The sequence below is a fragment of the Falco naumanni genome, chromosome 9, assembly GCF_017639655.2.
Source record: "Falco naumanni isolate bFalNau1 chromosome 9, bFalNau1.pat, whole genome shotgun sequence".
In the NCBI taxonomy this organism is placed as follows: Eukaryota; Metazoa; Chordata; class Aves; order Falconiformes; family Falconidae; genus Falco; species Falco naumanni.
In genome coordinates, this window is record NC_054062.1 from 12,346,382 (window position 1) to 12,372,554 (window position 26,173).

General features: G+C 53.5%; 2 protein-coding genes across 2 annotated transcripts in view; one reads left to right on the plus strand and one right to left on the minus strand.

Moving 5' to 3' along the window:
• Window positions 1–11,107: 11,107 nt before the first annotated feature.
• LOC121093773 (translation initiation factor IF-2-like) lies at window positions 11,108–15,781 on the minus strand. Its single transcript, XM_040606623.1, has 3 exons — window positions 15,686–15,781; window positions 15,161–15,444; window positions 11,108–12,348 (listed from the first exon to the last, which is right to left on the minus strand). Exons 1-3 carry the CDS (start codon window positions 15,779–15,781, stop codon window positions 11,859–11,861), a joined length of 870 nt encoding a protein of 289 aa, XP_040462557.1. The 3' UTR covers window positions 11,108–11,858.
• The window catches only part of LMX1B (LIM homeobox transcription factor 1 beta), a 107,841-nt gene continuing 97,219 nt past the window's right edge, over window positions 15,552–26,173 (plus strand). The window contains exons 1-2 of the mRNA XM_040607676.1: window positions 15,552–16,162; window positions 16,470–16,656. Coding sequence (XP_040463610.1) covers window positions 16,024–16,162; window positions 16,470–16,656 — 326 coding nt within the window. The 5' untranslated portion in view covers window positions 15,552–16,023. The remainder of the gene's footprint in view (window positions 16,163–16,469; window positions 16,657–26,173) is intronic.

Consider the following 26,173-nt stretch of genomic DNA (forward strand, 5'->3'; position numbering starts at 1 on the left):
GACCCAATTACGAAAAAATCTCTCGTTTAGTTCCTGATGCTTTGAAAGTAGTATAGGGAATAGTTATGTGTAGCTCTGCCAGCAGGATACCCAGTGGAAAACAGCGACTTTTGGAAAAGTAAAGATCTGGAGACAGTTTAGCCTGAGGGACAAAGTATACAAGAGAAAGGAAAGAGGATAGTTGCATTATTTTTTGGGGGAAGTGAGAGAGGAGAAGAGTAATCTGTGAGGGTGGCAGTAGGGTTCTGAGCACTGAAATCTTCATTCCTCTTCAGAAAGTCCTAGAAAGTTACTCAGCTGGGCATTAATTATCCTCAGCATCTCAGAGGATGCACTTTTGATGATGCTGTTGCCTGGGAAGCAGATTCAGAGAGTAGGTGCAGCATCAGTGCCATCATCCACTGTCACAGAGCTTCCCTGGAGAAGCTATCTTCTCCACAGTGATAACAGGAGGTACATGGAAAGTGGAATTCACCCTTTGTAGTGGGCTTGCACGTTGCACAAGCTTGCTATGGGGACCTTCAGTCTGAACAAACCGAGGCTGGTGAATGGTAATGCAACATTATCTAACCATGGACCACACAATTCACCAAGCTGTGTGGTGCAGGCAGCGTGCTCAGCAAACCTCTGTTGCAAAAGGCTTAGGGTATAGGCACATGAATCTGAAAACTCTTAACACTGCTTGCATCAGTAAAGATGCTCACATGCAATTTTATAATCCAAAGTCATCCATCATTTTTGTCATTTTTTTGTGATGTCTGATAATCTTTTACAACCTCATGATGGTGATTTTATTTGACTGTACCTTCTCAACAGCACTGTTGTTTTAACATATTGACCATATGAAAACATCAGACAGGAAGCCAGGAGGAGCTCCTGATACTGCTGTGCAAGGCGCAATGCAGAGAACACAAAGATTAGAAAGCAGAAGTATGACTGAGCTTCAGGAATTGTGAAGCCTTTTCTTTTGCTTCTTTCTGCTACAATATAGCAGTAGTTGTCTGTGAGGAGAAAGGATTATAACTGTTAGAGGAACAGAGGAAATTTGCTTTCTGCACACTGAGTAAACTGTACCTCAGTAGCTGTTAAACCAAAATGAAAGACCACATCCACACTGACAACCAGCCTACTTCATTAAGAAAGACATTGGAATGGTAACGTTTTGCCCAAGGCATATTCTAGAATATGTGCTACTTTGCTTACACCAAACCATCTCCATGTTTGTGGAAAAAAACCCCAACACTTTACTTACCAGGAGAAATGGAAAACCTGTGAAAAAAAACTCAAGTCCTCACAAAAGTCTCTGTTTTCAGTGCAGGATAGTTACTAAATGAATTGAGTGTGAATGCCTGGGTGAGCTCAGCAAAACCGCCCTGCTGACCTCGTGCCAGGCAGAAGGTGTCTCACCCTGGGAGCAGGAGGATGGCAGAGCGGGGTGAGGGGAGAGCAAAGCACCCGTGTGCCTCCCAGCAGTTCACTGCAGTCCATTTAAAGGACTCTTATTGGAGCTGAAATAGTGAAGGACAAAGGCAATAGTACTGAATGCTCTCTGTGATTTGAAGAAACTGAGAATATTTCTTTGTTTAAGGTCTTCAATTATTTTTAGCCCTTGCTGAATGTTGCTTTATGCAGATGTTGGTTATTTTGGAAGTTGCTGCATTCTAGTGGTCAGCAAACACATCTCTGCATGTTTGCAAGTTCTCTTGAATGTCATATGGTGAAAGGCAGTAAAGAAAGGCAAAATGTAAATTAGTATGGTTCTTTCTGTTTCTGCACTTGTTTTATTTTCAGCATCTGAAGCTTAAAACATTACCAGGAATACCTGGCATGTAAAGAATAGCGAAAGAAAAATAACTTAACATTATTCCAAGCTTGCTCTGCTGTTACCTGTCTTTGTCCCTTTCTGAGACTGCATTGGCTGTGACAAGGCCAGCATCACTCTGCAGGCTGGGAGTTTGAGGGCAAAGGCTGGCACATATGTCTCAGTTCTCACCCAGCACACTTTTACACCTTTCATGTATGACCAACGGTACTTACTGATCTAAAAGAGATGAATTAGAGCTTTTAAGGATGTATAGAGAGTGCACAGTTGACACAGTTTAAGGAATTATTAAAGCAGCATTTGGGTATGTAGGTTGGCCCTGCAGTTGCAGGCATTCTGGGGGAGGAGGAGTATGGCAGCAGGAGGATGCATGTGTGCTCTTCTCTTGGTGGATTCCCTGTGAATGGCTGAGGCCCCCGTGCAGGTGGCTGAGAGGGGCTGATCATGCCTTGCTCTCCCCCTGCCTCTTCTCTGCGTGCTGAGATTGTTGCACAGGCAAAAATGACTAAGTAAGATTTTTCCATGCAACAGGTAAAAATTCTGAAGATATTCTATTTCTCTAAAAGTATTCAGAAGGCAAATAAAAAGAGCAGAAGGGTGGGTTTAAAAAGCTCTCTGAAACGCCAGCCTTTTTTACAGTCCATTACTGCAAACACATTATGCCTGCAGTGCTCAAATGTAAGTCAGTCAATGCAACTGGCAAACAAACTGATGCCTTACAGTTCTAATTATCCAAATGTTCTACACTTAGCATATAAATATTAAATCCTCATAAATAATGTTGTCAAGTCTATTGGATTTTGACTATTGTATTGTTAAATGAAACAAACACTATATTTAAATTTATTCCACTTGCAGTTTCATTGTTCAGCTTTATTTTGATTTCTTTTAAAAGACAAAGAGAAAAGCACATCCATCCTATACAGCAGGCTACAGCCAAAATAAATGCACATCAAATAAGTTTATTTAAACAGACATGCTCATAAAATGTTAACAAGACACCAAATAATTACAGGAAAGGGCTAAAGTCCAACTCTGTATGAAGTCCAAAGGTCTGAGTTGTATTTAAGACAGAGATCAAATAAAATATGCATTGACAGTATAACACCAAGTCTTCTATCATCAGTGATACATCCATTTTTTTTTGAGGCCAATAAACTTTAATGTGCTAGTGGGGTTGTATCCAAATCACATAAAATGCCCTGCCATGGAACATGTAGAATAGACTAAAACAGGGGTTACAGTTCAAAATATTATCCTATTACCTTTTTTTTTCTTCCCAGTTCCATTTTGATGCAGGAGCTATGTTGCTTACTACTTTATGGTGCTCTAAATGTTAGTGCTTCTACTACAGAAAAACGCACATCCTTATTATTTGTAAACTAATTACCTTTGTTTACCTAAATCAGCCGACAGGTTATGCTGGTCACTTGAGGTCTCACACAGGATTTCTCAGCAGACAGCTGATGGGCCATTTGCTCTCTTGTTGTCACCTGTGAGGGTCTCAGTTACAAGGGATGCCATCCCCAGGACAAGTAGGACTTGGGGAGTGGATTACTGCAGGATTTAGGCAGTTTGTGCTGCCTTTCATCCCTGTTCGTTAGTGTCGCTGGTTAGTGTTGCTTGTATAGCAGTGCCGGTTTGTTCTGCTGTTTTCCTGTGTGTGGGGTACCCTGACGTAAGCTTGGTGGAAGCTTAAGGGCCAAAGAGCTGCTTTGCACTTAAGGTCTCTGGGCTCTAAACAAATGGCTTATTCTCTCTTTATTTCATTTTCCTACTTATGCAAAGGGTTAAAACACTCTCCCCTCGGCAGAGTCTCCTTCAGCTGTCCTCTGCTGTGGTCTGCCAGATGCGAGTGCCATACAGTGCCTGGCAGAGCAGCATGTGCCCTTACCCAGCCCAGAAAGGAGAGGGCCCTGGTGTCTCCCGGCTCGTGGGTATGCAGACGGGTGAGGTGCCCAAGGCTGGAAGGGGACAGTGTCCCTGCTAAAGCCAGGAGGCTTGTGCGAGCAGAGACTGCCTTGCAAATGCTAGTGTTAACGTTGGTTCTGGCTCCACAGTCGGGGCTGGCCGTCTCCTCTCTCGGTCTGTACTGAATCCATGTGGCATGCTCAATGAGAGAAGCTTAGGTTTTCCCTGAGTACAGGCACATCCCATACAATGCTTTCCCTCTGAGGTTAAGAATGTTCTTTCTTCTGGCTGCAAAGAAAAACTTAGAAACGTGACCAGAAGGTACCCTCTGCTTTAGCCACTAGAAATAAAAATAAAGGATGGTTAAAGATCCCATGCTTTTAAATTGCTCTTATGATATTTTTAAAGCCAAATGATGGATTTTAAACACCTTGGCTTAGTGATACTGAAATCAGGTGCCCTTTGTTGATTATCTCTATTATTGTTGTCGTTTGAATAAAGGACGCCAGTGTTCCTATCTCCACCTGCTGGAGACCTATAGGTCTGGGCTGTGTCATGCTGGAGAAATTCAGGTAACATTTACATTTTCATTCCAAATTACGGATCCAACAGATATTATTTGCACGTCTGTAAATATTCTAGGTGTATTGGGGTTGTAGGATGGTGAGCAGAATGTATATGTTGGCAGATGCTTCTTTGTAATTATTTCACTGTAGTGAAACCGAGGCTGAAATTCAGCCCCCCCTCTTTTTTTTTAAGATGCCTATATGATTCTATATAATTTTAGTATATATAAACAAGCTTTAAATTGTTTTCCCTTGGCACTGACATGATTGGAACAGCAGTTTCAGAGGTGAAAGGCCTGTAATTAATACAGCATGCCAATCAAATCCCATCAGTGAAACACATTTCGTTAATATTTGTTTTTTTTACTGTTAAGCCACGTTATAAACATTTTAGCAGTTCACATCTGTCTCTCATAGAATAATTGTAATTGAAATTAAAATGCTATTTTTTCCAAGGTAATTATATTCTAGAAGCGTACATCCTTGCTGGTGGACATATGATGTTTTCAGCTGTGTATCTCAGAGCACTGAAAACTCTATTTAGCCACCAGTAACAACTGCTTTGTATGTCTTTCACCTGCCAAAAGAAAAAAAAAAGTTACCCGGAAAATTCCTCTTCATCTTTACCAGGTTCTGCCCTTCCTTCATCCCATTATCTGCCTTCTCCCAGCCTTTTAAGCATATAAATTCAGGTAGTTCCAGCCCATCTTTGTCCTGCCCTCCTCTCTGCCTCTTCACACAAAGCCCAGTCCTCAACCGGGACTTGCTCACACGAGCCTCTGGCAGAGACATTTCCCTGTCCAGGGGCAAAGGGGTCCCAGGGTCACCACATCTGTCCTCAGGTGATGGACCCAGAGGTATCTGAGTCTAGCAGCAGTTGCTTCAGCGAGCAGTGGCTGCTCTGGCAACAGAGATGCTTTAGGATCTCACAACAAAATACTGTGCAACATTTTTCCATCTTCGTGAATTGAGTTTAAAAATTCAAAGTCTTGCTGTCTTCAGAAGTGTCTTTTCCCATTTTAGCAGCAGCATTTTAATATCTTAGCAATAATGATATTAGTATATATATCTTATTTTAATATCATACTTTATTCATTAAGCACATGTTTTGTTGGCATCTTTGATTGCAATTTCTCCTTCCCACAAAAAAAAAAAAAAAAAAAAAAAAAAAAAAAAACAAACAGGGAAAAGAATCTGTAGCACAAAAGGTGCCAGAAACAAAATTTTTAAAATACTGCACGCTGTCCAGTGTATGATGATAGCTTGAAATCAGCTAATTGAAGTTTCTTGCTTTCCTTGTGTTCTGCTGTGAGATTCCTCCATGTGATAAAGGGAGTCTAAATGTGTATGACCCCTAATCCTATCACTTCACCAACTTTCACAGCTGAGGAAAACAGGACGTGAGAGCCCCTTTAACGTGCTGTATTGGCCTCCTGAGTAATCTTATAACCTGTCATATAAAAAACCGGTATAACAACACATCAACATACTCAGTCTTCCCCCAGTTTTACGAGCAATGGGTTTATTCCTCGACACTAGTAAAAATTAAGACCCAGGCGCTCGTGTGCTGTGGGTATTTAAGCATCCGAGCTTGGGTGCCCGTCCCAGCAGAGCCGAGCTCGGCAGCCGGTGTGGGGTGAGCCCGGTGCCGCAGGCGGGCAGCCGCGGGGTCCCGTCGGGGCTAGGCGCGGAGCCCGCCCAGGCGGCGCGGGGGGGGGGCGCCCGTGCCCTCCCTGCTTTGTTCCCCCCCTTCCAGGCCGCCGTGCTCGGCGCGGGCCGGAAGGCGGAGCGGGGGCTGCGCGGGTGCGGACCTCGCCGGGGGCTGCGGAGCGGCGGCTCCAGTGCGGGAACCCGCAGGCTCCAACCCTCCTGCTGCAGCCAACAGCAGAAACGTAAATGTATTCATCTATTAGTTCGTATGACGGGCTTCTCGGCGTTGTGGGGGAAGTTTTTTTGTTTTGTTTTTTAAATCGGGCTTAAACAGTGTTGCGGGTTGAACAGGAGTTTAGCTCCCGCTCTGTGCGGGCAAGTGACTGACCAAATCAGAATTTATGCCATGAAACTCTCTGCTTCCGAAGTATAAGATCAGCATGTGCAGGGGGGCATGCTGTCCCCCATGCCTTCAGGTGACCGAGACTGCAACTGACTGCATTCACGTCTACAACGATCCCCCTGAAAAGCAGACCGTACCATTCTCCACCCGCTGTTATAGTTCTCTGCTTTATAGTCCCTTTTCACCCCGGTTGAAAGGGTGCTTCGAACCTGCGGCAAATGTGGCTGATTGGGCACACGTTTATCGGATAACCCGACTGTTCTTGGGGAACACCTTTCCCCGTGTGTTGGGCAAACACTGAATCTCAGAAACACCTGGGGAATCTCTACGGGACGAGCAAAGCCGAGGCTCGGGCTAGCGGCAGGTGGAGCAGCCCCGGCCCCCCCGGACTGCGCTGCCCCGTTTGCCTTGTGCCGAGCTGCGAGACACCGAAACGCGCAACGGAGGCAAAACCGGGCACCGCAACTGCTGCGGATTCCTCATCCTGACCAAAAATAGAAATGCTAAAATAGAGAGGCCAATCTGTAGTGCGAGGAGGAGTGTCAGATGGGCTCATCTGTCATTGTCTAAATGAGGCTGACGGGGAAAGTGTTTATTGTTCGTGATAACCTTTGAGCCCCGGGAGCAGAGCATTTCTTTTAGGAAAACACCTTTAGAAGGGATTCCTCTTCAATCCGACGCCGCAGCTGAATTTATACGAACTTACGTTCCGAGATAACTAGAAATAGTAAGCTTTGTGCTTATTGCTAATAGGGGGAAAAAAAAAATGACGGCGTCCCGCCGCTTGTCCCAGCGGGGGGGCGGGGGGCAGGACACGGCGGGGGGACGCCGGACCGCGGGCAGAGCGGGGGGCTAGGGGACGCGGCGGGGGCAGCCGGTGCCAGCCCAGCGCGGGGCCGGGCGGCCGGAGCCCTCCTGGCTCGGAGACCTGCAAGGGCTGCTCCAGGTCCCGCCTCGCCAGCACCCAGCATGTCAGATAAAAACGCAGACATGCAGGAGAAAGAGGACAACAAAATGCTGCTAGAAGAGCCTGCAGCTTCGTGTGCATCTTCAGAATGATCAGCTGGCATCAGGTGAGAACATGTCATGCTAGGGAATTACATCACGCAACCAGTCTGCACGACAAGCTGCCAGGCGTGTGTGTCAGGGAGCTGGGAAGCAGAAGCCTGTAAGCAAGATGGATCTGAGGCGGGAGAGGCAGGAGCAGCTCCGCGGGGCCGGGGGCTCTCGGCGGCTCGCCCGGCTCCCCCGCCGCCGGCAGCCCCGGGGCTGCCCGAGCTCCGTTTGCTGCGTGGCACGGACGCTGCGGCGGTTTTCCTCCCTCTTGATGTACCGAGTGTGCTTGGAGTCCCGAAGCAAGTATTTCCACCCCTACATTCCTTAATAACAGTGCAATAATCACTAATACAAACCAGAAAGGAGCTCTCCGCTCTGCTCTTCAAGGGAGTGCTCAGGCCGGCGAGGTTAGCAGCGCTATTTATTTGCACGGCGCCTGATATTTCCCCATTTTACGTGATCGGTTTCTATTTACAAAGGCAGTTCAGGAGAGCCACAGCAGAAAAGCCCAGACAGATAATGTAACACAATTACCTACCGACTGAATTTTCTGCAAACTATTAATATCTTTACTTAAAAAGCGACATCATCTCGCAGGCAAAGCCCTCTCCTTTTTCTCTCCACACTCGTTTGTTTTTTCGTTTCTCCCTCCAAGAAGCACCGGGCAGAGCTGCCGAGCTGCGGGGAGCGGGGCTCGGTCCATCCCGACACCGCGGCGGGGACGGGCTCCAGCTACCGGCAGCCCGCCGGGCCCGGGGCTGCGGGGGCTGCAAGGCAGCCCTGGCCGGGGACCGGGCTCCGCGCAGGCGTGCCCCCGTCCGTCGGGCCCCTCGGGAGCGGGCGCTCGCCCCTGCTCGCCCCGACCCGCTGCCGGGACAAGACCGGCCGGGTCGGGGGCTCCTGCCGGAGGGGATGCCCCGGCGGTGGTCAGGGACACGAAGGGACCGGCACTGTCTCCCTGGGACGGGGTAGGAGCCGGGGGCAGCGCGATCCGGGGGACGCTGCCCCGGTGGAAGCTGCCGGACGAAGCCTGCCCTCGGGTAGCGCTGCGCAGCCGCGCAAAAGGCGCGCGGACGGACCGGTGTCTGCGCGGCTCCGGGGCAGCACAGACTGCTTTCCATGGGCCGGGCCGCGGCCCTACCGGGCACCCACACCCTAACCGGTACCACGGGGGCCTCTGGGCGAGCGGGAACCGTCTGAGACGGGAGAAGCATCCCGCAGCGGCGGGTTCGGCGGGTCGGGCACCGACCCCGCGCTGTCCCCGTGCTCCCGGAGCGGGCTCGGCAGCGGAACGGCCGCGGGCACAGGCGCGGCTCCCCTCGGGCAGCGGCCCCTGCGCTGCGGGCCGAGGCGGCCCTGGGAGCGCGGGTTGCGCGGGTCCACGGGCGGCCGACGGAGCCGGTTTCCGTGGGGCCTGGCGCCCTCCTGCCCGCGCTGCTCCGACCCGGCACTGCGGGGGAGGAAGGAGGGCGGCTCGGGCCCCCGCTCCCGTCGGCACGGAGGGGGAAAACGTTAGTTGTATCCGGGAGGCTGCCCAGCTCCAAGAGGAAACGATTTCTCGTTGCTGGAATTTTGGGGTATTTTGTTTTCCTGAAAAACGAATTTTATTTAGATACCTCGATTAAGCGTATAGAAACGATCCTGCAGCGCGTCGGAAAATCAGAGGAGTTGGCAGCTCCCTCCCCTCCGAGGAGCGGGCCCCCACCGACGAGAGCCCGCTCCCTGTCCAGCGAGCGGCCCCGCGGCTCCCGGCAGCCGCCCAGGCGCTGCCGCCGCCGTCCCGGCCTGATGGGCCCCAGCGTCGCTCGGCACGGTCAGCCCGCCCGCTCCTGGAGCCGAGGCTGCTGTTTGGGGAGCGGCGTGACCCGCAGGTGCCGGGATCCTGCCGAGATCCTGCCGGGCAGCCTGGCGCGGCCGTCTGCACCGGCGGAGCGGTGTCCCGGCGCAGCACCGCTCGCAGCACCGCCCGCCCTGGATGTGCCGGCGCCGAGCGCTCGCCGTGCCCCGCGGGGCCGTGCCGTGCCGCTACCGCTCCTGCCCGGCTAGCAAGGGCCGAGGGCTCGGCCCACCGCGCCGTCAGCGCTGGCCCGGTGCTCCCGCCCGGGCCGCCCCACGCACCTGCCAGTTCGCGGGAGGAAAAGCGGAAGGTTCAGGGTCGTCTCGTCCCTTTCCGTCCCTCTGACGCACCGCCCCGTCCCCGCCTGTGCGGGAAAGGCGGCTCTCCGGAGCTGGTCTCTGCGGCGGGAGCGCGTCTCGCCGGCGGGGACAGCCCTCGGGTCAGGCAGCGCCCGGCCCGGTGAGCTGAGGCTCCCGGCCTCCGCCCGCGCCCCTGGGGCACCTGCCGTGTCGCGGCACGGGAGAAGCCACCGACGCGGTCACGGCCTCCGCCGCGCTGGCCCAGCCCGCTCCCCGGTAGCGGCGGAGTTCCGACGGCAGCCCCAGGGCCGCGGCGGGAGCGCGGACGCTCCAGGCCTGGCCGGCAGCGCGGGGGGGAAACGCTGCCGCCCCCTCCCGCTGCCGGCCAGCGGGGCCGGTGCGGCGGCCCCGCAGATGAAAGGCTGCGCTCACAGGCGCGCCCCGCGCCGGCAGGTCCCGGCCCCCGCGCCCCCCCCCCCCCCCCCCCGCGGGTGCACATGTCAGAGTTCACAGACCTGGCTGCTGCCTTTACAACACTGAGCTGTAAAAGAGCGGATATTAAACCGGTATAATAGATCCAACTCTAAGGAGAGGTTAAATTTCCCAGTGAAACGAAGGTATTTGCCCTGAACTGGGAAAAGACACCCCTCCAGCCCCCCGGGCTGGGAAACCCGCGGAGCCGTCAGAGCCTGGCGGTAAACTCTGCCCCCAGCCCTGCACCTGGCATCGGCCGCCGCGGGGACACATGTGCGCGCCACGCCGCTGCCAGCCGGAGCTCGGCCTCTCGTGGCCGCCCCGTCGGGTCTCTGCCCGCGCACGGCAGCCCCGGGAGAGCTGGCCAGGCTGCCGTGGGTAGCGAGCGGGTCGACAGCGAGAGCGCTGGGGCTTGCTCCGAACCGGACCCGCCTCCGGGAGAGCCGCTCCCGGGCCTCGGCTGCCTGCCCGGGGCCTCTGGGGCGAGCGCGATGGCCGCCCCGCAGCGTGGCTGCTGCCGGGCCGGGCCATGCGGCTCAGAGAAGGGGGTCGGGCCGGGGGGCAGCTCTGGGCCCGGGCTGCGCTGGTAACACGGGCTGTGCCCGGATGAGAGGCCAGGGCAGCGGGCTGAAGCAGGCCCGGCGGGGCCAGCGCTGCGACGGGAGAGCGGCCAGCAGGAGACCAGGCACCCGGTGAGCGCCAGCCGCGCAGCCGTCTCCGCGGGTGCGGCCCTCGCGCGTCGTGCCCGGCGCCAGGCGAGCTGCTGGCTCGCGGCGAGAGAGGGGACAGCGCGGAGCCGTGCCTGTCGCCGCAGGAGGGGCCGGGCAGAGCGGCCCCGCTCCGGGCCAGCGCGGCCCCGACGGGGCCCAGGTGCCGATGCCCGCCTCGCAGCTCCCTTGGCGTTCGGGCGGGCGAGGGGACCGCGCCCTCCAGTCCCCGAGGCCGCACGGCGAGGCGCTCCGCCGACGGAGGGGGACGCGGAGCCCAAGTCTGTCTGCCGCGCTGCCCTCAAAAATCCACTTAAGAAAGATGAAGGCGCATGCAAATGTGTGGCGCCTCCCTGCTTGTGCCTTTAATCTTGGTAAATTGACTCTAGTTCCTCCAGGCCCCCCGAAAATGCACACAGCGCGCACCGCACCAGAGCCCGGCTGGAACTCCCAGCGCGCCGCGCACTCACACACGCACCCGCCGCCTTCCCCGGGGCTTTCTGGCGCTGCTCGGAGCGGCTCCGGCACTCCGTGTGATCCAGCTTGCTCAGCAATTTTCCTACCCAAAAGCTGCCGTGAAGGGAACAGCGCGCAGAGATAGCATCGGGCTGACTGTATCAAAGAGACACTGCTTAATTAAAATACCGGCTCGGTGTTCGCCGCCTTCCACGCGGCGCGGCCTCCGACCGCGGTCTGCCGGCCCGCTCCCCCCGGGACGGCGCGGGGGTTCCCCGGCTCCCCGGGCGGGGGTCGGGCTCTTCAAAGGGCTGCGCCGGCACCGAGTGCGGCGGGCCTGGAGCGCGGACCCCGCCGGCTCCGGCCCACCCACCCGCCGGCCGCGCCCAGCGGGGCACCCCGGCGGCCCCTGGCGCGGGTCCGACCTCGGTCACCGGCTCCGTGGGGCTGCCGGGCCAGCCGGGGTCCCCCCGCGGGCCGGGGACGCAGCCGGTCCGGCGGACAGGCCTGTCCCCGGGGGGCGGCTGAGCGGCGCGGGGAGGCTCCGCGTGGCTCACGGCAGGCGTTTGTTTGCGCTACTGAGCAACAGACCGGTAATTTATTGTTATTGTTATTAGTAACTACACTTTGCAGGCTCGCTTACACTTATCCTTCCGAGGGAGGGAGAGCGGGAGGAATTAGTCACCGCCGAGAGCACCCGATGGCAGCTCTTCCCGGGCAGCGGCAGCCCCGCCGAGGCTCCCGGGCCGGCGAGGCCGGGCGGTGCGGTTGCTCCGCACGACGACCCGGCCCGGAGCTGCAGCGGTGGCCGCCCGGGACAGAGGGCAGGCGGCGGGGAGGCACCGCGGCGTGCGCCGCCGCCGGGGACTCGGTCGGAGCGGCGGGCTGCAGAGCCCTTCTGGAAAGCGCCCGCTACGCCGAGGGGGGAAGCTCCGCGGGGGTCGCCAGCAGCAAGGCCGCCCCGGGGGCTCCCGCCGGTCTCTCTCGTCCCGGTGGATGCACCCGCGACAGGCTCGGCCCCTGTCCGCCGTGCAGGCGGGCCGGTGCCCCCACGCTCCCTGAGGGCCGCCCGCCGCGGGCGGGTCCCCGGGCAGCGATGCTTCGGCGTCGGCCGCTGGCGGGCGGGGAAGGCCGGGGCTCCGCCGGGCAGCGAGGCACAGAGTCCAGCTGTGGGTGGAGAAAGAAACAGGACAAAGTGAGCTGTCTTACCCCTGGCTGCCCCGCGGGGCTCCCCCCGCGCCCCGCCGCCAGGGCGCTGCAGACCGATCCGGGGGTCGGAGGCCGCGCACGGCGGAGCGGGAGGCCGGTCCGCGCCGTCTAGGGGCGGGCAGCTCCGCCGGCTCCCCAGAGGGCAGCACCCGGGACGACTGGCCCCGCTTCTGCCCGGCCCGAGCCGCGACGCCGGCCGCTGGGGCCGCCCGGCCACGCCCGGCCCCGCGGGCGCTGCTCGCCCGGCCCGATCCCGGCACCGCTCCCGGCCCGGTCCCGCCGAGCCCGCGGGAGCCCCGGCCGTGCCGCCGTGCGCCGGTAGGGGGCAGGCTGCGCCCGAGGCCTCGCCGCACCGGGCGGCCGGGCTGGGGTCGGCCGGGTCGTGCGCGGTCACTGCTTCCCCGCGGTACCGACGTGCACCCCCGCACCCGCAGATCCGGCCGCGTACCCCGCGGGACTGCACGCACTGGGAGGCTGGACTGCCCGTCCCGCACCGGCGCGGCAAGCGCCGCAGCCTGCGGAGCTCCCCGGCACCCCCGCGGGGTGCGGGCAGGGCGGCCAGGGCAGCATCCCCGAGACCCTGCAGGGACGGCCCCGTCGCAGCCGGGGGAGCGGGCAGTGCACGTCGGTTCCGCGGGGAGTCCGCGCCGCGCCCGGCGGGGCTGCCTGCATGCAGGCAGCCGGGATGCACACGCATGCAGGCAGCGGGGACGCAGAGACACCCCCGCACCCCGGCCGGGGACGGCACGTTTACGCCCAGAAAGCGGGGGCAATTCCTCTGTTCTCGCTGTCGAGCAGCTCGGGGGCCTTCGCCGTCCCCAGCAGGCACACGAGAGAACACGAAGCGAGGCTGGTCTGTCACGCACACGTCCGTAGACCCACGGAGGAGGGGGTCTCGCCGCGCACCCTCACCCGAGTCCCCCGCAGCGCTCCGCGCCTGGCACAGGCGTGCGGGGGCACCGGGCGGGACGGACGGGAGGGGAGAAGGGGCCGGGGCGCCTCGGCCCGACGGAGCGGCCCTGCCGCCCGCGGCGGGAGCGGTTGTGCGAGCACAGAGCCCGGCTGCGGCGGCCGTGGAGCCTCCTCCGGCGGGCTCAGCCCTCTGTTATTTATTCCGGTGCTTCATCCTTCCCTGCCTTGTTTAGGAAATGCGGAATTATGACTGGCTGCATTTCTTGCTCGGGTCTCAAAATTAAAACAAAACACCTCAAAACAAAAAGATTTGCCTTGCAAATAAATGGAGAATTAGAACCAAGCCACGGGGAGGTGGGGTTGCCGTTAGTCCTGGTTTGATTTTATTTCTGTGATGGTTTTGCGCGTGGGTGTTTTAATTGTATTTTGTTTTTCGTTAAAAGCACTATATAAACCGAATATAACACCTCATCGAATTGTTCTCGGGGTAAGAGGCAGGCATAATAATTATCCGGTGCAGGGTTCGTACACACACGGCAAGAAGCAACATATCTTTGGTGTGATATTTGTGAGTAAAAGCCCACGAACAAAGGTTGAATTATTGCTGCGGGTGCGAGTTTGGGAGGGTTCCCGCTCCACTCTCCACTGTCCCGCCGCACAGCGTTCCTTTCTCTTTTCTTTTCTTTTCTTTCTTTCTTCCCCCCCCCAGCCCTTTTTTTTTTTTCCTCCTATTTTTTTTTTTTTTTTTTTTTTTTAAAATGAGAAGTTACTAAAACTACTGTGGAAAGAGGGACTTTAATTTTCCTCGCAATTGTAGAAGATAATTTGACGGAAGCCCTGTGTGATGGAGAACACTGAATCCTTACGCGAAAATAGGAAGGGAACATAAAAAATTAATGTGAACGAGAAGCTTTTTCTCCACTGATTGAACTCTGAAATGTAAGCAGCTTTTATCTTGATCTCAGAATTAAATAATCATATATTATTTTTTCAGCATTAGCTACAAAGGTTTTCAGATTTGTACTGTCCAGAACAAAACCCAAATAAGCTCCATTACTGAAAACCCTTTCCAAAATATTTAACTAAAACATAATAACGAATTTCTTTCAGAGATGTTTCCGTCCGAAAACGGCATAAAAAGGAGGCTTTATCTTAAGACCCAGAAAAAGAAGCATTAAGTAATTCAAGTTAACACTTGTCCTGCTTATTAAATATCAATATTTTGGGAGCATTACAAAATAAACTCCCTTACTTCGGCAGGGTCACAGCATATCACGGGTCACATTAAGAAACTCCGCACGGAATCCTTTCCGGATTTTCATTTCCTCAGATTTAGATTTTTAACGGCATCGTCAAAAAAACAAAAACGAAAGGAAAGCCCGAGACGCGGGGTGCCGGGCGCTCTCCCCCTAGCACGGGGGGCGCGGCGGGGATCGCTTTTCCTAAGAGGGGAGAGAAGCGCGGGGGGTCGGGCACTGCGGCGGCCGCCCCGCACACCGCGGCCAGGCGCGCGCCCCGCGCCCCCAGCCCGGCCCGCTGCCGTGTTTGGGGAGCGGGACCGGGCGCGGAGCCGCCGCCGATCGCTGCTGGGCCGCGGCCGGAGGCTCCCGCAGCCCTGGGGCCGCTGCTCGGCGCGGGGCTGCCGGACGCTCCCGCGGGCCGCGGCCGGGCCCGCCGGCGGGGAGTCCCGCCGCGACGGTGCGGAGCCGGCCCGGCGGACCGGGGCCGGCGCGGCGCCGCCCTCCCCACCGCCCCCCGCGCGCCGTCCCGCGTCCCCTCCGGCGTCGGCCGCCCCGAGGGGGCCGGTCCCATCGCCACCTGCCCGCGGCCCGGCGGGGGGACGCGCGCTGCTACCTACCCCGGGCAGGGCAGGAGCCAGGAGCTGCCGTCGGGCCGGGATCGGGGTGGGGAGCAGAGCGGCCGGGGCTCCGGTCCGCCGCGATTCTCGGCGACCGCGGTCTGCCCCCCTACCCCCGACCTCCGGGCCCGGCCCGCAGTGGGGCGCGCCCCGGGCCCGGCCGCCCGCGCCCCCTGCGCCGCTCGTTCGCGCCGGCCACCCCGGGGTGCGCGGAGCCCGCCCGCCCCGCGCCCCGGGCGCCGCCGCGCTTCGGGGGCCGCGGGGGGCCCGGCGGGGCCAGGGCACTATTTGACGTCGAGGAGACGGATCACCGCGGCGCAGCGATACGGCGCGCACCAATGGAGTTCAAATGTCAGCAAGTTTGAGGAGGGGTGAGGTGCCGGGGGGTGTGTTCCTCCGCCGCGGCCCCTGCTCTAAACGGCGCGGCTCCTCGGGACGCCGCATGGCACATGGGCTGCGGAGCGCCGGGGAAGCCCCGCCGCCCCGCCCGGCCCCGCCGCGCCGCTCCGCCCGGCCCGGCCCGGCCCGGCCCCGGGAGGGCCCTCCGCGGAGGGCGTGGGGCTCCGGCGCTGCCGGCGAGCAGGTGACACCGCGGGCTGCCCTGCGCCGTGTGCGCGGCATGTGCGCGCCCGTGTAGCGCGGGCTGCCCCCATGGGCAGCGGCGCCGGCTCTTTCCTCTGCCGTATCTGGAAGTCCAGGCAGGAAACGCTCCTCATGTCTCCCAGATAAAAATAAAAGCGACTCCCTCCTCCCGGCCGCAGAGTGTCCCCGAGCTCGGCCAGACGCGGGGCTGAGCCGGCCCCGCCGCCCGGCAGCCTCTGCCCCACCGCCCCGGAGCGCCGGGCAGCGCCGCCGCCCGCCCCATGGACATCGCAACAGGTCCCGAGTCCCTGGAAAGGTGCTTTACGCGGGGCCAGTCGGACTGCTCAAAGATGCTGGACGGTATAAAAATGGAAGACCACCCTCTGCGCTCGGGTCCGGCCACGTTAGGAGTGCTGCTGGGTGAGTTGCCGCTCGCTTCTCGGCTTCGCCAAAAGCCACCCCGGGGCTGCACCCCGGCGGGGCCCGGCCGGGCTGCGGCCGCCTCGCCCCGGGGCTGCTGGCGGGCGCGGAGCTTTCTCGCCGACGTTTGCGGGGCGCGGGCTCGGCGGCGGCCGTCAAGCCCGATGTCGCCGAGCCGCGGGGCCGGCCGGGCTGAGCTGCCCGCCGGCTGCCCCGGGGCGGGGGGGTGGGGGGGTAGCGGGGCCGGGGTCGGGTCGGGAGAAGGGGGTCGGGGCCGGCGCTTCACGCCGCTGTCTGCCTTTCGCAGGGTCGGACTGCCAGCACCAGGCCGTCTGCGAGGGCTGCCAGCGGCCCATCTCGGACCGGTTTCTGATGCGGGTGAACGAGTCCTCCTGGCACGAGGAGTGCCTGCAGTGCGCGGCGTGTCAGCAAGCCCTCACCACCAGCTGCTACTTCCGGGACCGAAAGCTCTACTGCAAGCAGGACTACCAACAGTAAGAGCGCGGCGGGGCGCGACGGGGCCCGGCCCGGCCCGGCGGCGCGCAGCGGGCTGGGAGCCTGCTCCCGGGCGGGCCGGGGCCCGGCGGAGCGGGGAGACGCCGCGGCTGCGCGGGAGGCGGCCCCGGCGAGCGGGGACCTCGGCGGTGCGGTGGGCTGGAGACGGGCGGCGGCGGGAGGGTCCGGAGGAACCTGGAGCCGCGGCGCCCGTCCCAAGCAGGGAGCTGCGCCCCCACCGCCTCCGCTCCCCGAGCCCCGCAGCGCTCGGACTCGCCGCCGCCCGGGACCCCGCGGCGCCGTCGGAGGCGGGCCGCCCGCTTCGGCTCGGCCCCGCTCGGCCCGGCCCGCCGCAGCTGTCGCCGCCCGGGCAGCGCCGCGTTCAGAGCCGCCCCGCGGGGCATTTCTGCCCGGGGCGAGCCCGGCCCCGCCGCCCCGCGTAGAGGCCCCGCGGCCAGCCCAGGGCGCGGAGCGGGGCGGCCGCGGCGAGCCGCCGGGCGGCGGGGCCGGAGGGCTCGGCGGGGCCGTCGGTGCGCTGCCCCGGGCCGGCCCGGCTGGGCGAGCCCGTGCGCGGGGCCGCCGCCGTCGGGCGCGGAGGGTGCGCGGCGGCCGTGGCGATTCCCGCGGGGCCCAGGCGCGGGGTCTGGCGCCGGCCGTGCCTCCGCGGCCGGGCGCAGCGGGAGGAGCCCGGCGCTGGCCTCGTCCCTCCCGGCCCGGGCGCTGCCCGCGCTTTATTTTATTTAGGCTTTATCCCCAAATGTCAGGCTTTGTCGGGAGGCGGCCCCCCGCCGCGCCGCGTCCCTGCGCGGAGACAGAGCCCCTGCCCCGCGCCGTGTTTGTCCTCCCCTGCAGAAGCCCACTTCATGCTTGTCACCGAAATTGAGGATCCTTTTTGTGCCGGGAGGGGGGTGAACATGGGCACTTCAATCACTAGGACATAATATGGCTCTGCTAGAAGTCTGGCAACAAACAAAGAACAACAACTATTGGTTTGCATCAACTTTTGTCAGGCATTCAGCAGGCTTCCAGAAAGGCCTGAAGTGGCTTAGTGGCAACAATGTGCATTTCATAGCTACAGCATGAAAATCCATCTCCATGGAAACTGGTAGTAAATGCTAACATGACATGCTGAGTATAAATATTGTTAGGGTTATAACTCTTGTATAAATGGCCCAGATAAATGTCCCCCTGTTTAGGAATTACAACAAGACGTGTTATTTCATACCGCAGCCCTCACCAGCACGCTACTAGCGAGCCTGCCACGGGCCCGGGTGCTTCACATGAAAATAACAGTGCTTGCCTCTGCTGGGCCACCGCGAGCCTGCCCTTGCCGGGGCCGCGGCCGCAGCTTCAGCCTTGTCTGGATTTTCTCATCCCCCCTGCGCAGAGAGCGTAGCCACGGACTTTGTCTTTTACTTCTACGCAAAATCAAAACACCGTGGTAGCTGGAGTTGGAGGTCGGTGGAACTTCTGCCTCTGTAGGTAGTGCTGCCTTAGGTAGTTTTGTTCGTCAGGGGAGAATTTAGAAGAGTCTTTAGGCTGCCTAAAAACGTGTTATTTGGCAGTGTAAATATTTACATTAATTACAAACAAATGTACCCTCTAAGACCGGCATTTAGTCTCTGTAAAATAAAGGATGACTCTTCGCGATGTAAAAAGCAAGATCGTAGACTATTGCTTTGTAAAAACAGAAACACTTTTCTGGCTGAAAATTGAAAAGTCACCACTTCAGAACTTGCTGTATTATCACAGGTGTCCAATTGTATCGGGGGGAAACAGGGTAACCAGGCTGACGAGCAATAAAAAGATATCAACATGTTAGCCTTTGTTGAATCCCAGCACCTAGTGTGACATTACATGGTAACCTGCTGTGTGTGCCCCTAAGGACTGACAGCAGCAGCAGCTCGTGGAAAGGGGAGGGGAGACACGGTGAATCAAAATTTGTTTTCTCTGAAATTTTATTAGCCCAAAAGAGCAAACGTGAAACTCCGCTGACATTGCTTGTGTGCTTCCCTGTCTGCTGCCTTTTAAACTTGGAGAAATACTCTTATCATAGCTAAAGGATAAAAATAGCTATTTGTACATGCAAGCGGTTCTCGTGGGCTGTGTGATGCAGATGGTCGGTTTCATCCCTGAGAGTGTGGAGGGAGGAGTGAAGCCATGAGCAAGTTGTGCAAGCCATCTCTAGCGTGCTGGTACAACCATCACCCTGTGCTGCAACATAACTGGGATGTAAAATGCCTATATGTGGAGTAAGCGTGCTTTGGAGTAGTGAGATGGAATGGTATTAGCACAGAGGAAGACTGGTATCAGCAAAATCAGATGCTTTTTGTTATCCTGAGTCTCGTTTACAGACCATGGGGTGTGTGTGTATAAGAATAAAGATTACTTAAATATCTCAGTTACTAAAATTTGCTTTAAATAGATTTTTCTGTACATAGTAATGTAATTTAAAGGTCAGCTTTCTCCAGAACTCCCAGGACTATAATCAAGTGCTGTGTGTGTATCTTTGGAAAACTGGTGTCTCGTCTTTCTAATGAAAGCAAGCTTCTGATGGGTCAGATATCAGACCTTAAACCTTTCACTGGGTCAGGAATGATTACGGCCCATCCTTGGTTGAGGGCATTTCACATTAGGGGGAAGGGTGAAAACATTTTTTTTTTTTTAATAATAATAAAGTTGTTGGCTGTTCGAAGCTACCTCTATGCTTGGAATGTTAGAATAAATCCTGGGGGAGATGAGTTAGTGGCCCAAGCACAGTGTGAGGTAGCCAGAGGTACCTGATAAGTGCAATTGTTCAATTTATCACAAAAATATCATCAGTACATCAGTGGGACCAGTGGGACAAGCTATGCATGTATTTTAGATTGTTTTTATACGAGAGATTCAACAAATTTTTGCACAAGTACATCCTGATCTTTTTCAGCGCAAAGCACTTACTTTGCTAAAATTTAAGATTTGGAGGGTCACAGGTACATTTGTTTGCAAGGTTTTTAAGGTGGAAAAAAATTAAGAGTAGTACAATGGCACCAGGGAGGCTGATTCTCACAAGCCCAAGTCAAACAGAATCTCTTTGATTGTAGTGAGAGCTTTGCCAAATTGCAGGATTGTTGCACATTTGGAACCTTACACTTACACTTTTTTCTTTAAAAGAAGTTTTCTTTCTGACAAACTGAAACCTTCAGAATGGATGTTTATAATAAATAGGATGTTTGTGGTAGTTATATGTCGGTTCTTTGCTTAAATGAATTTATTTATTGTACCACTCATAACAGTGCTTCCTGCTATAAAACATTAGTAATTATAAATATTACATTTCTTCCCCATTTGTATATTTTCATTTTTTTATGATTGTGCCTCTCTGGTTAGTTTTTAGCTCACTGCTCAGTGTTACATAATGATTTGCCCTAGTTATTGCTGATATTAAAAAAAAGATATGCTATGAAAAATAACTCTTTCAGGTTACATATTTAATATATAAGAAATGCGTATGATTTCTAGAAGGATCCATGTTCCTATTCCAGCTTTGGAAATAAAGGCTGCTAAAGAGGTCATTTATGCAGGGGGTAAGAGAGCAAACAATCACAGCTGCTATTTCATAATTTTTCATTAGTCCATTTTAAGTTTTGCTTAGGGTGGGAAAGAGAAATATTCAGATTTTTGTTAGAGTCTTCAAGATATGGCAGGCATTGTTTTAGCATTGTTATTGGATGCTATTAAAAAAAGACCTACCCATATATTTTTGGTACGCCTTTATACTGTTCTTCATCTTTGAGTCCTTTCTCATCGGTGACTGGGCTTATTTTTTACGTACAGGCAGCATGGAGCAGCATGTACCTCGCAGCAAGGAAGGGAAATGCTGCGAAGCCTTGTTGCTGCAGGGAAATGTTACCTTCCCCAAATTTTGGAAATTCTGTCACATGAGTATAATACTGAGGCTGATGTTTCTCAGTTCAGTTGCATTTTACATTTGAAATAAGACACAAGCTTCCTAGTAGTGAACATCTCTTATTTTTGTGACTGTTATTTTTCTTTCAGAGCGAGCAAGCGTGTGTCTGTCGTGAGCGCAGGCTGTGGAATGTAGGCAGGATCCGTGGTACAAGAGGTGACTTGAGCTCCTAGATTCTGCTACATGCAGAATGGGTAATAACTGTTTGCTAACGGGAAGATTTGTATTTGTTTTCAGTTTTACTTTTTTTTTTTTTTTTTTTAAAACCGGAGGAGCACCATACATGTTGTTATGCACATCAGTGCAATCGTTCATGTGAACTCGGCAAAATCATGTAGAGCAGGGGTGTCCCCCTCCGCTTCGTTTGCCTCTTGTGTCAGACTGGCTGTAGTACTTGTGTGTGTGTTGTTAGGAAATAGCATAAAACCTGACTGAAACTGAGAGATGAGGAGTAGCCTAAGCACATGCCCAGGACATGGAGTAATGATTAAAGTTATGTCATCTGGTAAAAATGCTTTTAAAAGTTGCTGAAACACTCTGCCACTTTTGCTGAAAATGCAACCAGCCCTGCGCTATCACCCACGTCAGCCTGATTAAAAATTCTCTGTACGATCAGGCTGTCGTAGCATCTCAAAGCAACCTCAGAAGCGGGAGCCTTGAGGAAATGTAGCTGTTATTTCTGCCGATGACGTCAGCAGAGTAGCCACGACTGGGCCGAGCCCCCACGGGTCCCCCCATCGCTGCTGTGTAGGGAGGCAGCAGGGCAGAGAATGGGACGGGCGCTGGGCACCGGCGCAGCAGGGCCAGCCGTGAGCCGGGCGCTGGGCGGGAGTTAGGCACAGTAAATACCAGCGGGGATCCGGGCTGGAACGTGGTTTAAGAATTTGGGGAGACATTTTGCTTTCCTGCTACAATCGTGGTAACCTTATTGGACAAAATCATTGCGATGGTAATATGTAATTTGCAGTAATCCAGGGTAGAAAATGATAGGGAGGATCTTTTTTGCAATGTAGGCAATACACAATTAGATTAATAAGAGGATAATTTATAATGCTTAACTACTAACCTGAGAAAAAATAACCAACAAATAAGAAATGTGTTGCAAAAATTTCCCCACCAAAATACACAGCAAACAGGAGCATTTTTTATTCTGTTCAGAAATCATGTCTATTATTTTACGGCCTAAACTTTTGAACTGGTTCAGAGGCACACATCACACCTTTTCAACTATCAATAATATATCATGATAAAATAGCTGGATTATAATGTCTCTTCTTAGACTAATTATGTTATTAGTGTATTTCAACTGTAAATACATACCCCCCTTGCTTGCCTCTGTTGTGGAGCAACCTATAAAGCAGAGTACATCTGAAAATGCCTACTGCTATGGGGAACTTGAAAGGTGGATACATATCTAATAGCAAGTACAGCCTGCTCGATTTAGTCAGATAGTTGGGAAGAAACACTTGGGAGAAAAAGGAGTATACTTTTCATAATGCAGCTGTGATTTTTATTTTTCATTCCAGACAAAATCCAAATTTACACTAAATCTGCTACTTCTTGTTGTAACAGGAATTGATTTCACTTTATTTAATATCTCCTTCTCCTGGGATGAAGAGTAGAGCAGATATAGTGAATTATCAGAGGAGAGCTTGAGTTCCCTGCGTGCTCAGTGTGTGTGTAAGTCAGCAGGAGGTTTCAGTGCTCAAGAGTGGCTGGGGCCCTCCCGGGGTGTAAGGACACGCAAACGACACGCACGCTGACCGCCACTGTGCCGGGGAGCGAGGCGTGCGAGCACTTGGGCGCTCAGACACCCGTACACCTCCCGCCCTGGCACACGTACACAAAGAAGCCCACGGACGTCTGCTGACATGCTCAGTGGGGTAATCTGGGGGGGAGAGAGGGCTTGGTAAAATACTGCATTTTTCTTATCACTGCTGAGGCGAAGAGCAGGCAAGTTCATTCTCTGGCTGGCTGGTTTGCGCAGGGCTCCCTGTGCTCTTCTGTTCTTGTGGCAGTTTTGGAAGAATGTGGTGTGAAAATGTAACAACAATATTTCCTGGTAATATTAGAGAGGGATTTTCTGCTGCTTGGGCTGGCTTGGACCATGTCAGGAGTTGCGTAAACTGCAGATTCACAAAAAGGTTGTGAATTTTAAACCCCAGCGAGATGGAAAAAGACTGTTACAGTATCCTCCGTGAAGGGTGTACTAGGTCAAACAAGAGACTTGCAGAAAAACCCAGGGATAAATGCTTCTCTTTGCCTACTTTTTTTGCCCGCATGATATGTCATGTTATTGCTCAAGCAAGGTAAGAAAGCAAGCAAGTAAATAAATAAAACTGTGAAGTGAATTGTACAGTGATCTCCAGTAAAGGTAAACAAACTGGGTATTGCTCTTGGATGGTTTAGTGGTAGAAAGGTTTTTTTGGCATGATTTAGGGATGATTGCATTACTCACCAGGCAGAGATTGACTCATAATGAAATGACAGTTTCTTGTTCGTTGCAAAACATAAAAACTCCACATTTGTTCTGAAACAAAGAATAAGGTTAGTTGTGACAGTGTGACGTGAACCTTGACAGCTGAGTCTCTAGCAGCCAAGTAATGAAACTAGAGGAGTTACTTTGGATTTACGTGGGTGCGAGTAAGAACAGAAATTTCCTTTCTTTAAGTGAATTGGAATAAATATGTGAAGCAGGCAGGGAATGATTATTGAATATACACCTTGCAGACTATGTAATTGCAGTATGCTATATATAAAGCTATGAATTAAAACTGATTTTTGTTTGATAAGAAAGTACTAGAATTTTTTTTTAGAAAGCAGAGGTGTTTTCTGAGTTAAGGTATTTTTAAAAATCTAACAACAGGGAGGTATTATTTTGCAGCAGTGGGAGCTTTAACAGCACTGGTAACATTTAGGGAAGGAGACACCACTTTTCTCCATTATTAACTAAGCACAAAAAAAAAAGTGAACAACTTCATATTTAATTTAAAATAAGTGTTGAAAGTAAAGCTAGACTTCTGAGTTTGAGAATAGAGACCATAAGAGAGAAAAAAATGACAATGCTTGTAAGGTAAAATGAGCTGACTTTTGGTTTTAAATGAAATACTCTCTGGTGTTTATAACATGCATGGTAATATAGATCTAAATCTTGCATGCCTTGCTAAGGCAAATTATTCACTCTTTCTAGATGTCTCATTAAAGTTAACATAAAATTGAGGCAGATCCTTGACTTTTTTAAACTTTTTTTTCTTTTCTTTTTAAATGCTAACCATACATTTACTTTGTTCTTTATATGTCTTGCTTTGCATAGACTGATATTCCTCAAATGAAATATTGTCTTATTCTTGTTTTACTTTTTGATATGTCTGCAATTGCTCTGAACATATCCTGACAAACTTGTCCAATTGCTATGACTGACGCAGTTGCCAAGACCAGATCCAGCCCCTGGCATCAGTGGGTGCCATGGGAAGTGTGGGCACATTACTGCTGTGAGAGGGATGTCGGGGGGGGGTGTCTTTGCAGACCAGCCATTTTGAAAAATAGGCTCTGACTGTGACCAAACAAATTACTGATAACAAATATTTCCTCCTTTTATATGGCCAACACATACACAGAATATATGTGTTGCCATTGCCCTTTATTGGATGTTAAATATACCTTATAAGTAGAAAGCACCATTTGTGGCATATTATGTGATTTTAATGCAGATTATGTAGAAGCAAAACCCTTGAAATGAAGCCTCTTGTATGCAATGTGATCTCAAGAAGGTAAAACATCCAGATCAGTATTACCAGAGGAATGCAGGTTCTGTTACGTCAACTTTTGTGACTGAGATGGAAATGTAGCAGCCCAGCTAAACCCACCTGCGTGCTCTCATTGTGATGCGTGTACAGAAATGGGGCATTTTACTCACCTTTCAAAAACTATTTGCCTGTGGGCAGCTGAACAAGCAGACATTTGCGAGAATGTATTTCAGTAAAGGAATCATTAATGGATTAATTCCAGTTTGTTATTTTGTTTGGTTTGAAATTTTACAGTCATCTTCTTTATAGATAGAGCAGAACTGCTATGGCACAAATTAATTAAATGCACTTAATATCAATGTAAACAAGGAATAACATAGTTCTTGGGAACTTTATGAGGGTTTATACTCTGATGCTCCTGTAACCATCTAATACATTTACAGAGAACACTTGTTGTGGAGGTCATTTGCTTTCTTTCAGAACATATTTTTTTTTTAATATGCACAAAATTTTCCTTTGCAAATGTTGACGTGAACTTGTGAACATGCAACTCCTATTGACTTCAATAAGAGCCATCCTCGCTCATCAAAGGACAGAATTTGGCTCTTGATTTTACTGCAATCAGTGTATTATTTATAATCTACAAGAGTGCACATGCACTCTCCCAGTAAAAGCTAATGGAATTTATGTGCACATGCTGAGGACCAAATCCTCCTGGTAGCTGTTAGGAAGTTTACTTTCATGTGTTTGTTCCTTGGTGTAACCTGGATCACCATCCACTGATTACAAAACCAAAACCAAACCAAATCAAAAAAGGAATAATAGTTGGCATTAGTAATACTTTTTTAGTTACTTTTATTATAGGTTATTATTATGATAGGAAGAAAATAAATTTGAATTTGCTGAAGAAATTATTAATACGGTTTTAAAGCATTTCTAATTACAGCCAGTGGTTACTTGTCGTTCTCTCAGACTTATAGAAACATCATTGCTTTCTTACAGTAGTTTTTCCTTACAAATGGAGCGCTGGTGCCTTCCTCAAGTATTCCTGAGAAAGCCCATTTGTTGTGGAATGTGGATGTGGCCCGGTGTGCCTGGGGATAGCATCTGCTTGCCGGTGGTGGGGCTCGGCAGAGTGCTGGGCACCGCTGTCTGCCACAGCTGGAGCTGGGGTCACTGGGAGCTCCACGGGACCGGACCCTTGGGCCACAGCATGATACTCGCCAAAACTCATTAGTGAGAAAGGTTACAGTTCTCATTAGCATCCATTCCACAGAACAGTTGTTTTCGACCTGTGGGATCCTATCCTTTGACATAATCAGCTTGCCTACAGCTAGCCTTTTTCCATCACCTGGCAGAGCTGCTTCCCAATGGAAGCAGCTTCTCTTTCTGCTTTTTGATTTTTTCTATCATGTCACAACCTCAATCCAGTTTCAGGGGGAGGGAGGGGGGGTTTGATGTGGATGGACTTGCTGAGTTTTCCTTTGATATTGCATGTGAAATGAGACATGTATTTAATTGTGTCGTACAAAGAGGGTACAAATAAAGAACTGTAGGAAATAATGAAACTGAGACGAAAATTGCAAAACAAAACCGTGAAATGACTGTGGAAGAGGCAAGCTACCTTCAGTTAGGGGAAAGCTTTAGTGCAATAAGGTCCAGCTGTACATGACGTCTGGTGGCCCCAGCACCATTCATAAATATTCAGGATCTTCTGCAGATGTTTCTTTGCTGTTGTTGGCCTGTGCTAAGCCACCTCTAGTGAAGCAGCATCTCAGCTATTCACTTCAGTGGTGCTGTGCCCTTGGCTGTGTGGTCCAT